The following is a 12,515-nucleotide window of genomic DNA, read 5'->3' as shown; positions in this document are numbered from 1 at the left end:
TGCATATTCATGTCCCTTTGTCCTTTGGATGCTGGCTGGCATTCTCATGAAGCAGCCATAGCTGCATCTCGTCTTTTCTTCCTTCTCATCCAACTGTCCCTTGAAGATGAGATGATAGGCAGTAAATGAAAAGCTTTCTGTTCCAAGGAAGGTCTAATAATTGAAAAAAAACACAATGATGGTGTCCCAGGAGTAGAGTAATTTAGTGGGTAATGGTATCAGTGTCACACTGTGCCAGGAGCTGGACATGTGTCCAGTGGCCTTCATGGGAGGTGTCAGGATCCCTGTTCTAGGGTGAGAAAACTGCAGCCCAGCACAGCTGAACAGTTTGCCCAGGACCGCAGAGCTGGCAAGTGGCAGAGCCGAGACTTGAGCCCAGGGGCTGCCTGGCTCTGGACCCAGGGCTCATCCCACCAGAATGCTTTATTCGAGGGTCTCCTGCTTCCCAAGAAGTACACACTTCAGGCGTTCTTACAACCATCTTCTGACTGGGTCTTGGGGGTAAATAGAACCCGCTTCCTTTTCTTTACCTTTTGCTTTTTCACTGTTTAATCTGTTAGGATTTTTTTTGTGGTAAGTAACAAAACAGTCCCCAAGTATCCAAGGCAGGAGTTTATTTCTCTCTCATTTTAAAAGAAGCCCAGCGCCAGGCAGGATGGGGTGGGAGCGTGTCAGCTGTGGTTCAGTTGCAGGAAACAGAAGCTGAGCTATTTGAAGCTGAAAGGGACTTAATCTCAGGAGCGGAGGCTTTACAGAATCCCTGGAAGGGCTGGGGTGTTAGTTTGCTGGGGCTGCTGTAACAGGTCACAGACCGGGAGGCTTAAACTACAGAAATCTATTCTCTCACAGTGCTGGAGGCCAGAAGTCTGAGATCAAGGTGACAAAGTGACTCAGGGTTGGTTTCTTTGGAGGCCTCCCTTCTTGGTTTGTACTGGCCGTCTTCTTCCTGTGTCTTCAGGTTGTTACCCTCTGGTCTGTGCATGTCTGTGTCCGAATCTCCTCTTCTTATAAGGATACTAGTCATATGGGGTTAGGGTCTACTTAATGTCCTCATTTTAACTTAATCACCTCTTTAAAAATCCTATCTCGAAATATAGTCAGATTCTGAGGTACTGGAGGTTAGGACTTCAACCTATGAATTTTGAGGGGGACACAATTCAACTCATAACAGCTGGGGAGCAGGCTTTCGGCTGGGACCCAGAAATGACTCCCTTCCCAGGGAATCCCCAGCTGTGAAACAGTCAGCAGCCTCAGCTGTAGTGTTGGCTCCAGAAATGTTCAGCTGCTGTCCTGGTATCAGGAAGCTGCAGCCAACACCACGTTGTTGGTTCTAGAGCTGGCCAGACTGAGCACCAGGCATCACGTCACATTCCAGCTACAAGAAGGAAGGACAGAAAATAGTGCTTCACCCTTTAAGGATACTTCCTGGAAGCCTTATGGGTACTTCTGCTCACATCCGATTGGCCAGAACTTAGTCACATGGCTACTTAGTAGCAAGTGAGGCTGGGAAATGTAGTTTTTATTCCCAACAGCTGTGTATACTGCTAAAACTCTGGGAGTGTATGATTAAGGAAAAAGGCAAGGGGGGTCCATTTTGGGGGTCAGTAGCAGCCTGTGCTGCACATCCTTAAACAGAGACTCTGGAGGCTTAATGATGTGTGCAAGATAAAGCAGCAGCCAGCAATGGCCACAGTCCTTTTTCAGAGCGTGAGCCCTTGACCCACGAGAATTCTCATTTCCTGTGAATGACTTTGCACAACTTAAACACCAGTTTCTGCACTTCTGTGGTCAAGGGTTCTCTCTCTCTCTCTCTCTTTTTTAAGTTCTGTTTCTTTCTTACTTTTTAGGATTTCTTTTGGGGAAGAGGGGTAATTACATTTATTTATTTATCTTTAGAGGAGGTACTGAGGATTGAACCCAGGGCCTCATGCATACTAAGCATGTGCTCTACCACTTGAGCTATACCCTTCCTGCGAGTGTTCCCTTCATGCTTAGAAACACTAGTTTCTGAGGGGCTTGTGTTGTAGGTAATAATACAGAGAAGAGAAAGGGAGAGGTTGGGTGTCCCAAGTGTGCATTTAATCTCAGTATAAATATTTTATGAGGGTCAGTAACCCTTGTTTTCTGGAGAAATAGATTGTTAATCTAGTCATTTATTTTCTTCCTACAGACCCTAGTCCAGTTTTTGACTTTCGAGTGACAAATGTCAGCACAAGGGAAGTTGGCTTAGCATGGAGCAGCAATGACTCTAATTTCTTTGAGATATCTGCCACTCGCAATGGAACTGGAAAACCTCAGGTGGAGACAACTACCAACCAGAGTATTGTCATTGGTGGCTTAGACCCTGGGACCAAGTACCGTTTTGACATAGTGCCAGAAGGACCAAATGGGACTAAAGGGGAATCCCGGACAGTTTACAGTAGAACTGGTAAGCAGATAAGCTGTGTTTTCTGTGAAATAGTCATATTTCTTAAGGGATATGAATATAATTTATAAATGTCAGGTTTTCCAAATATTGCTTTTCTTTTGTCTAAGGAAAATCTTCAAAAAAATTTATGACAGCAATGCATATTCGTTATATAAAATACAGACAAGCAAAAAGAGAAAAATCACAGGTAAACCATCAGCCAGAGATAATCGCTGGTAACCTCTGATGTGAGATGTTTAGGAAGTTTAAGGTATATACTGGCGTATGTGTGTGTATGTATTTCTTTTATAAATATTGAAGTCATCCTGTACATGCTTTTTATAATCTGCTTTTTCTTCACTTAAAAGTTTATTATCAGTAGGCTTCCTCATCAGTATGAATATATCTGCAAGATGATTTTAATACCTGTCTGACATTCCACTGTCAGAATCAGAGGTCAGCAGACAATAATAGCCCATGGGCCAAATCTGGCCCACTGCCTGTTTTTATAAACACAGTTTTATTGGAACACAATCATGCTCATTTCTTTATATAATGTCTATGGCTTCTTTTGTGCTAGAAATGAGTAGTTGCAACAGAGAACACATAGCCTGCAAAACCTAAAATATTCTATGGCCCTTATAGAAAAAGTTTGCTGACCCCTTGGTTAGGTCGGTGGTTCTCAAAGTGTGGTCCAGGGATCTCTGAGAGTTTCATTCTCATAATAAAACTGGAGCGCTATTTGGCTTTTTCGCTCATTCTCTCAACTCACAGTGGAGTTTTCTAATGGCTGTATGATACGGGATAGCATTGTTTTTCTTTTGGCTAGTAATGAAATGCATGCTTGTGTATTTTTATGTTTTAAAATTTTCCTCATTGAAAAATTTCATTACAGCAAACATAAATATAACCTAAATAAATAAAAATTCTCTGAGAACCTCAGTAACATTTAAGAAGGCAGAAGGGTCCTGAGACCTTGATGTTTAAGAACCCCTGATCTGAATGTATTACAAATTATGTAATTACTCCCCTGTTGTTGGCCAGGTGGATTATTTACAATTTTTCTTAAACAATATTGTGATACAATAGTTTTGTTAGTTCTATAAAGCTAATTGATAGTGATAAAAAATAGTTCATGAAAACAATTTATTTTTCATTGTTTTAAAATTTGAAATGAAATTTTTGGGAAAGCTTGGAAAACATACAGTATTCTTTGATCTTGGCTTGCAAGGGAATTGGAATCCTCTCCACGGAAGGGAATAATAAAGAAACGAGACCGATTCCTTGAGCCGTATGTGCAGTCATTTGGGCTCTTGAGATTCTCTGTGTGGATTTCCTCAGCTCTGTTGGTTGGGTTAAGCACTGATAGTTACTTGGAAGACCTTCTAAAATAAGGGAAGGGCTCAAACGCATCCCTCAGATGAAGTGCAGTAGTTCCTTTTCAAGTCTGAATTTTAGATTCAACTGTTGAGTTAGGGTTGTGATATCAACGTATATATTTTTTTCTTTTGTTTTGAGAATGTCGATAGTGGTAAGAGGATCACCACTGTGGGGTCCCTTGGTATTGTGTGATTTGCCAATGTTCAGAATTTAATATAGTAATAATATAATATACTGGGGGTCTGCAAAGTGCTGGGTTCTCATCCTGTATTTAAGCATTTTTTAACACGACATCATGAGGTAGGTATTACTATCTATCATCTCTGTTTTACAGAGTAGGGAATGGGGACTCTGTGAACTTAAGTGCCTGGCCCACAGGGACAAGGTAGTGAACTGATCTCCATCTGGCTTTGAAGACTGGGGTCGTCACCACAGTATGGAGTGAATGACACTTTGATGTGGTGCAGCTGCAAAAGTAATTTTGGACTATTCATAAGGAGAAGGCGTCTCCTGTACTGTTGCCTATGATTGTCCCATTGAATGGAAATCAGGAAGAGCTGTAACAAGGCACTAGGCTCTCAGGGGTATTACCATTCTACTATTGAACAATGTTCATTATTACTGAGGGAGAAGCAATGCGATAGGATGAAAGGCAATTTTGAACAAGGGAAACAAATACCGTACGATGCAGTAATTCCACTCCTACATGTATATATTTCCAAAAGAATTGAAAGCAGGGACTTGAACAGTTATCTGTACACCAGTGTTCAAAGTAACATGATTCACACTAACTAAAAGGTGGAGGTAACCAGACATATAAGCCAGACATAAAAGGACAGATACCCTATGATTCCACTTCTGTGAGATGCCTAGAATAGGCATGCTCATAGAGACAAAAAGTCGAAGAGAGGTTACCTTCTGGCTGGGAGGACAGAGGAACAAGGAGTTGTCGTTTAACAGGAACAGAGTTCGTGTTGGGGATGATGAAATGTTTGGGTATAGATAATGGTTTTAGTGACACAACATTGTGAAAGTTCAATACTACTGAGTTGTACATTTGGCAATGGTTAAAATGATAAAATATTATGTTGTGTTTATTTTAGTACCATAAAAAGGGAAACAGCAATAACTCCACTGTTGTTTTTAAAATATATTTTAGGATTTTTTAAAAATCTTTTTTTGGGGGGGGGGTGGAATTTGATTTATTTATTTAATGGAGGTACCGGGGATTGAACCCAGGACCTCGTGCATGCTGAGTACACGTTCTACCACTGAGCTATCCCCTCCTCCCTTAAAAATTTAACTCTGCTCTTCTGACCCAACTGAATTCCTTTTTTGTCTGTATCCACAGACATACATTTAGTTTATATCATTGCAAAAATTGTATGAATCACTTTACTTTGCATTTGAACTTGGTATATACTGTAACTTCCTTCCCATGGTTATTATGTCTTCACATTTTTAGAGGCTGCAGGTTATTTCATCCTATAGCCAGATCACAGTGCCTTTAGCCCTTCTCTTTTTACGAACTATTTAGGTTATTTCTACTAGTATGTTTATAGAAAATTGTTGCCTTTCGTGGTCTTTTGTCTGTGGAATCCCTTTGACATCAGGCATCTGGTGGGTAGGGAAAGAAGACTTCCAAAGTTGCTTTCTTTTAGGGGAGAACCCACTTAAAAATGAATTTGGGTGCAGATAGCACATGCATGTGGTGCAAAATTAAAAAAAAAAAAAGGATCTTACAGTGAAACTGTTTCCTTCTTTTCTCTTTATCCACCCAACTCCTCTTGTTAGAGGTGACCTGGGTTACTGGTCAAGAGAAAAAAGTTGTGAAAGCAAGGGCAGAAAAGAAGCCCTCTTGTAGGGCTGGTTATGCCTGGGCCTCGCTCTGTGCAATTATCTTACAGTTGGTTCAGGGTGGGGAGGTGTGGTGGTCTGAGGACAGTCCCCGGAGGACTCACGCGGGTGACCTCGCTTCTGACTCCCAGCTCTGAGGGCGGGGCGCGTGTGCTTCATTCCCTTCCCAATTCCAGCCTCAGATGCTCCCGCTTAGTAAGTGCCAACTCTCCATTTCAGTTTTTCTCTTCAGTATGCCTGACTATGTTAATAGAAAGATATTTACTTTTGAGGGAGTGATTAAAAAAAACTTTATTGAGATACAATACACACACGGAGAAGCACACGTATCCTAAGTGCGTAGTTCGATGAATTGAACCCATCTGGTCACAGCACTCAGGTCAAGGAACTGAACAGGATTTCCACCCCAGAAGACCCCTGAAATGGGGCATCTTTATGACAAAAGCAAAAGACCAGAAAACCGGTAGAATGCACTGGTAGGTTCATCTATTATGGAACAGCCAAAATTCTTGGAAGAACTGAGCGTGTGTGTTTTTCACCAAAGTTTTGGAGTTTGCCATTTGTGAACTCATTGGAGAGTCTGATGACAAAAGAGGAAGTTCTCTTGATAGACACTTTGGAATAGAGCTGGATATTATGATGGTCATTTACAGACTTCTCTTTTTCCTTCCTTTCCTCCGAACAGACTCCAGTGCAGTGTTTGACATCCGCGTGGTCAGTGTCAGCACGACTGGCATGCAGCTGGAGTGGAGGAATACAGACAATGCTTCTGATTACGTCTACCGTGTAATTATAAAGTCAGAGCATGGCTCTAACTGGACAAACAGTTCTTACGAAGGGATCACGCTCAGGGACCTGATCCCGGGCACCTTCTATAACATCACCATCTTCCCAGCAGTGGACCATGTCCAGGGGATCTCCAGCTCCACTGCACAGTACACACGTAAGTGTCTTAGGACGCCCTCCTAAGGGAGTGTTCCCCCCGACTTTCACTTGGAGGATAGGAAGTGAGCTTTGGTTAAATGCTGGGGTGAGGGGCTCTTGGGTTCCAAGGCTCCAGGTAGAACGTGAAACTGTGTGCTGAAAACATTGGTGTCAGCAAACTTTTTGTTATGCTCGTGGCGCACTGGTGCTGAGCCACGAGGACTTGGAATTGTCTTCAGAAGCAGAAAGTGATCCCACAAGCAGGGAAAACCTGATGATTGCATTCATTCCTTGGGAAAACAGACTAGAAGGGGGTCACCTTGTCGTGTTGGCATTGGAAGACGCTGTTCAGATGAGGTGCTGTGAGTGTAACAGTGAGGGAGGTGCTTTGCAAATACTTGACCTAAATACATGGTAGAGATGGTAGTTTATAACATCTTTTTCATATACTTTTCTCTTTCATTAATCATATTTCAAAAACAGATAGGAAACTCCATCTTGAAAATGTATTTCAGATAAACTCAAAGTATTAAAAGAAACCTGAAAAACCTTCCTCTTTTGAGATTTAATCTGTATAATTATTTTCTTAATGTCTTTTTGGGAAGCCTTCCATCTTTTGAGCCAGCAAATATAAACTTTATTTATTCTTTCCCAAAAGGAGCTAGGCTCTTTTTATTTTTTATTAGATTAAATTAAATTAATTAATTTTCAGGCTATTTTTAGATGCAGTTAATAAAATGGTCCTGGAATTCCAGCTAACCCATGCTTTTCTTCCCCCCCTTAAACTAAGGGCCCAGTGATGTGTTCAACATTAAAATAAGTACCAACACCACAGCAGCAACCTTAAGGTGGCAGAACTCTGATGAAGCCTCTTCCAGGTACACCTACCGCCTTCTAATTAATCAGGATGGAAATTCCGGCAACACAACGCAAATAGTCACGGGCCTCGGCATCACCAGTGCTACGGTCACCGAATTGACACCTGGCTCCTCATACACAGTAGAGATCTTCACACAGGTGGGGGATGTCACCGAGTCACTGGCACCTGGCTGGCAGTCATTCTGTACAGGTGCGTAGTCCCAGGTGTGTCTTGGACACCTTGTGTGATGTGGTCCTGCATGTAGATCCTCGTAGTAAACTTTAGTTGATTAGTTTTTGTGTGGGGTGTGATAATAGACACTGAGCTTTCTGAGGATCCTGTTAGTTTATTAGTTTCGTCTTATTTAACCCCATCATTTATTCAGTCAACAGCTTTGTATTGAGCACGTACTCTCTGCCAGGCACTGTTAGATGACACAGACAAATCCCTGCCTTTATGGAACTTTTGTTCTGGTGGAGAAGACATAATAAACTAGATAAGTAAGTTATTGGATAAACAAGTTATTGGATAATGATTACTGCTAAGGAGATGGAAATAAACAAGGACAGGGGAAATGAGATGTTTATTTTGGGAAGCCTTCAGTGAAAAGGTGACTTTTGAGCAAAGATTTGAAGGAAGAAAAAAGCCAGCTATGTGGATATCAGGGCACAGAGTGTTACAGGCAGAGGGGCAGCCAGTGCAAAGGCCCTGAGGCTGGAGTGTGCCTGCTGTGTTGAAGAACGGGCAGGAGGTCCGGGTGGCAGAAGTGGATCCAGGGGAGCAGGAGGGCGAGGGGCTGGAAGTGAGGCCCGAGAAGGCTGGGCCAGGGTGCGGGAGATGTCCAGGCTTGTAGTGCAGGTGCATAGCTGGGCTTTTACACTGAAGAAGACAGAGATGATATTGTTAAAACAGATGTCAGCTTTTTTACCCTTTTTGATCCTTATGTCTCAATGCAAAAAGGGTGATAAAGAAAAGAGGAACCCTGTGTTTAACTGAGGGAGGGAGCTTTCAGAGGGTAACCTGGAGAATGTTTGGCGGGTGGTTATGAGTACTTCTGCTCGCAGTTCTGGTGCATTTATCACTTCTGAACCATCTCATTCCCCACCCTCTCTGCACCTGCCTCATCTCTTCCTTAGGCCAAGACTTTCAAGTGCCTTCAGGCTGATTTGGAAGGGAGGGCAGGGGTCTCACTGGATCCTCCTCCCTGGGAATGTGGGACCTGGCACCTTGTTGACCCCTGACCTTGCATGTGGAGTGGCTGAAGAATCCCTGCAGCTTTGAGTTACCTCTGCTAACTCAGGCTCCATCCATCTGGTCTAGACTCTGACTTTTGGCATGTGGGTGGCTTCCCTAGAGCAGGAGGGGAAAAAATACACACAAGCATTTATGACTGAGGGTGGATGGAACAAGAGCTGTGGGAACAGGTGTGCACTGGCCAGGTTACCTTCCCAGGGGTCAGGTGGAGAATGTGGGAGTTGCACTAGGTGACTCCTTGTAGCTTTTCCTGCGTTCAAATACTGCACCATTAAAGCCATGATAATATTCTCCTTCAGTGCATGGGCACAGAGTTTTCCCTTTGTATCAGTTTTTGGTTGGCCCTCAGTAAAACTCTATTGGCCCTCAGATAGGTGGAGACAAATAATACCCTATTTTAAAGACAAAGAAACTGATACCATTTACCATTGATTATTCAGCCCGTTGTGTGTATAGAAAGCGCCCTGGAGCTGGATTTAGAAAAAAATCTGGGATCCAGTTTTGGCTTCATCACTGATCTGCACCTTCTTTTTTGCAAATTGCTTAATCTCTCTTAGCCTCAGTTGATTCATCTGCAGAATGGGACAGTATTAGCTCTTCCTGTTCCAGAAGGATTGTCAAGAGGGCCCCCAAATGAGGTGACGCAGGTGAAGGAGTTGCTGCCACCCCGTGTGTTGTAGCTACCTCTCGCGGAGCCCTGTTCTCGCCCAGCCTGCCACTGTTTCATTTAATCCTCGAATAGGACTGCAGCTGAGGCTCAGAGCAGTTGGGGGACTGACCCAAGGTCACACAATTAGTAAGGCCTGATTCAAGGTCAGCCCCTGCCTCTTCTACTGTATCCCACGGCTATTTTCTCATCACCAGTGGGCGAGGATTCTGCTGCTCCCCAAGGCTCAGTGTTTGCAAAGGCAAAAGCCCCAGAATCTTTTCTTTTTTTTTTTTTTTTTATTAAATTAGATGATGTGATGTGCTGTGCTTGATTTGCAGATCCTGCACCAGTAGCCTCCTTCCACTGTGAAGTGGTCCCCAAAAAGCCAACTTTAGTCCTCAAGTGGAACTGCCCTGTCGGCACCAACACAGGCTTCAAGGTGAAGGTCAGCAGTGGAGACTGGAAGAATCTGACGTCCCTGGAGAGCTGCTCTTCGGAGAACAGCTCTGAGTACAGGACGGAGGTCACATACTTGAATTTTTCTACCGTGTACAACATCAGCGTCTTTGCCTTGTCCTGTAACAGGACGACACTGCCCGCCCAAAACACCTGCCTCACTGGCATCACAGGTGGGGTTCACGGAGGGCAGGGTGGCCGGGTGGCATTGTGGGCACCCCGGGAAAGCTGACCCGCAGGGTCTGCAAGTGTGGACCTAGAAACCTGTTATTTAAAAAAAATGTATCCTAAAATATTTGCTTCTGTTGGTATAGACCCAGTTCTACAGAAGTCTAGTTTATATATTCTATAGAATTTGTAGAAATCTAGTAAGAGGGAACTATTTTTTTTATATTCCAGAGGTTTCCTTTGCTTTACAGAATAATTTGTTGCCACGTTTTCTTTTAAGTAGTAAGTTCTCCTACTCTATTAAAACAAAGCTTTTTTACAGAAATGTGCAAATATACACGAAAGTGAAGGACAGTTTAATGGAACCCGTGTAGCCATCATCCCCCAGATGAATGTTTGTGAGCCCTTAACCAATCTTTCTTCATTTATATCCTCTCCTCCCTTACTGTATTTATTTGAGACCAGTCCTGGTTATTCTGTAATTTTATTTGTAAATATTTCAGCATGTACTGCTGCAACATAGGGACTCCTTTTCTCCTTCTTCCAAGCATAACCGCATTACTATTAAGCATTACACTTAAAAAATTTAACGCTACTTTTTTTTTTCCCCACTGTTATCAGATATTCATTCAAGAGTCACATTTCCCTAGAATCTGTATTAACAAGTTCCCCAGCCGTTTTGGGAAATGGGATTATTCACTGCACAGAGGATCCCTCTAGATAATCTTTTTGTGACCATCTGGTTTTTTTTTTTGTTTTTTTTTTTTTTTTTTTGTACTTGGAAGAAATTGCTTCTTTCCTTTTTTTAAAAATTGTGGTAGAGTGGATTTACAATATTATATTAGTTTCAAGTGTACAGCATAGTGATTCATGATTTTTATAGATTATACTCCATTATATAATATTGGTTATATTTCCCGTGCTGTACAATATATCCTTGTCACTTTTTATTTTATACACAGTATTTTGTTTCTCTTAATCCTCTGCCTCTATCTTGCCCCTCCCACCTCCCTTACCTGACTGGTAACCACTAGTTTGTTCTCTTTTTGTCTGTGAGTCTGTTTCTGTTTCGTTACATTCATTCTGTGCTTCATTTTTATCTATCTTTTGCTCCCCATGTCTTTGCCAAAGTTATGTCTTAGATCACCTTGGTTGAGTTGGTTTTGCTTTGTGCTTTTTGACTCCACATTTCCTGTGGGGTATCAGAATGTTTCTGGATAATTTCTGAAGAATTAGTGGTAAAAGTAAGAAGGAAAACCTTCTTCAGGGACACTGACTTGGAAAGTGGTTGAGGGAGTCTATGGACAGAGCCTTGGACTTAGGCAGACCTGGGTTTGATTATAAAGTCTGCCTTTTGCGAGCTGCGTGATCTCAGAAAAGATGCATAATCTTTCTGAGTCTTGTTTTCCTTAGTTGTAAAAAATGGGAAATAACAGGGCTGTTATACAAATTAGATGATACAATATGTGTGAAAGACCACTTTAGAGCTGCCGTGTGTGGTTGCTCAGGTTGTGCACTGCACAATTCCATGGGCCATTGTTCATATAGTCTACTGTGTGCATGGGGCTCCTTGGACTTGTGTAGCTCACAACTGTCTATGATGGCCCTGGGTCAGAATCCTTTGTGTTTCTGCAGCACTGTAGAACATAATAGAAACCATGAACCTTGTAGGTACTTTTTTGTAGTTCTCTGTTTTATGATGTCACCTCAGTGGGTCTAAGCTATTAAGGAACATAAACTGTGTTTAATTTGATATCACCGGAGCTGAGCACAGTGCCTCATGAAGAGAAGGCGCTTGTCAGAGTTAGTTGTTTCTGAAGCTGAGCCATGTGTGGTTAAGGTGCATAATGACCACTTACCATTTAGTCCAGTGATTTTCTCACTCCTTAATCTGTATCTCCCTTTCCTCAGATGAATTTTTATGTACACATTTAGCATGCTTTTTAAATGTACAAATTTAACGTGTCTTTTAACGTAAAAGTGGAGCTGTGTTTTCTCTAAGAGGTAGGAAGTGCTGAAGGATGGGCAAATCTCGGAGCGTTGGCGTGATGGTCTTTTACCCAACATTTGTTGATGTCCTGGGGGTATGGGGTATGAAGACAGGGCCCCTGGAGCTCAGGACTGATGTAAGCAGTGAGAAGCAAAGGATTTCCAGGCTTGGAGGTGGGTGAGCTAGCCTGCCAACTGGGCAGTCTTGGGGTGAGGACTCTTTGCTGGTGGCTAAAAGGCATAGAGCTGCTAGGAAATGTTGGAGCCCTGGTTAGGAAGTCTCTGTTGAGGCAGTTGACACTTAGACACAGGAACATGTGGAAGCATGGTCTGGAGCTGTGCTGTCCAATGGAAAATAATGCGAGCCTGCAGCCGCTGTGGAGAACAGTATGGAGGTTCCTTAAAAAGGTAAAAATACAGTTATGATCCAGCAACCTCACTCCTGGACATATATCCAAAGAAAATTCCAATTTGAAAAGATACTGCACCCCAGTGTTCATAGCAGCACTATTTACAGTAGCTAAAACATGGAAGCAACCTAATGTCCATCAACAGATGAATGGATAAAGAAA

At 42.6% G+C, this 12,515-nt stretch overlaps 1 protein-coding gene across 1 annotated transcript in view; it reads left to right on the top strand.

Moving 5' to 3' along the window:
* The window catches only part of PTPRJ (protein tyrosine phosphatase receptor type J), a 153,049-nt gene that overhangs the window by 116,523 nt on the left and 24,011 nt on the right, over nt 1-12,515 (top strand). The window contains exons 8-11 of the mRNA XM_074372004.1: nt 2,171-2,428; nt 6,330-6,587; nt 7,359-7,637; nt 9,669-9,959. Coding sequence (XP_074228105.1) covers nt 2,171-2,428; nt 6,330-6,587; nt 7,359-7,637; nt 9,669-9,959 — 1,086 coding nt within the window. The remainder of the gene's footprint in view (nt 1-2,170; nt 2,429-6,329; nt 6,588-7,358; nt 7,638-9,668; nt 9,960-12,515) is intronic.

This window comes from Camelus bactrianus, chromosome 10 (assembly GCF_048773025.1).
Source record: "Camelus bactrianus isolate YW-2024 breed Bactrian camel chromosome 10, ASM4877302v1, whole genome shotgun sequence".
Classification (NCBI taxonomy): domain Eukaryota; kingdom Metazoa; phylum Chordata; class Mammalia; order Artiodactyla; family Camelidae; genus Camelus; species Camelus bactrianus.
The sequence above is the reverse complement of the archived record's forward strand: the minus strand, read 5'-3'. Positions and strand labels throughout refer to the sequence as shown.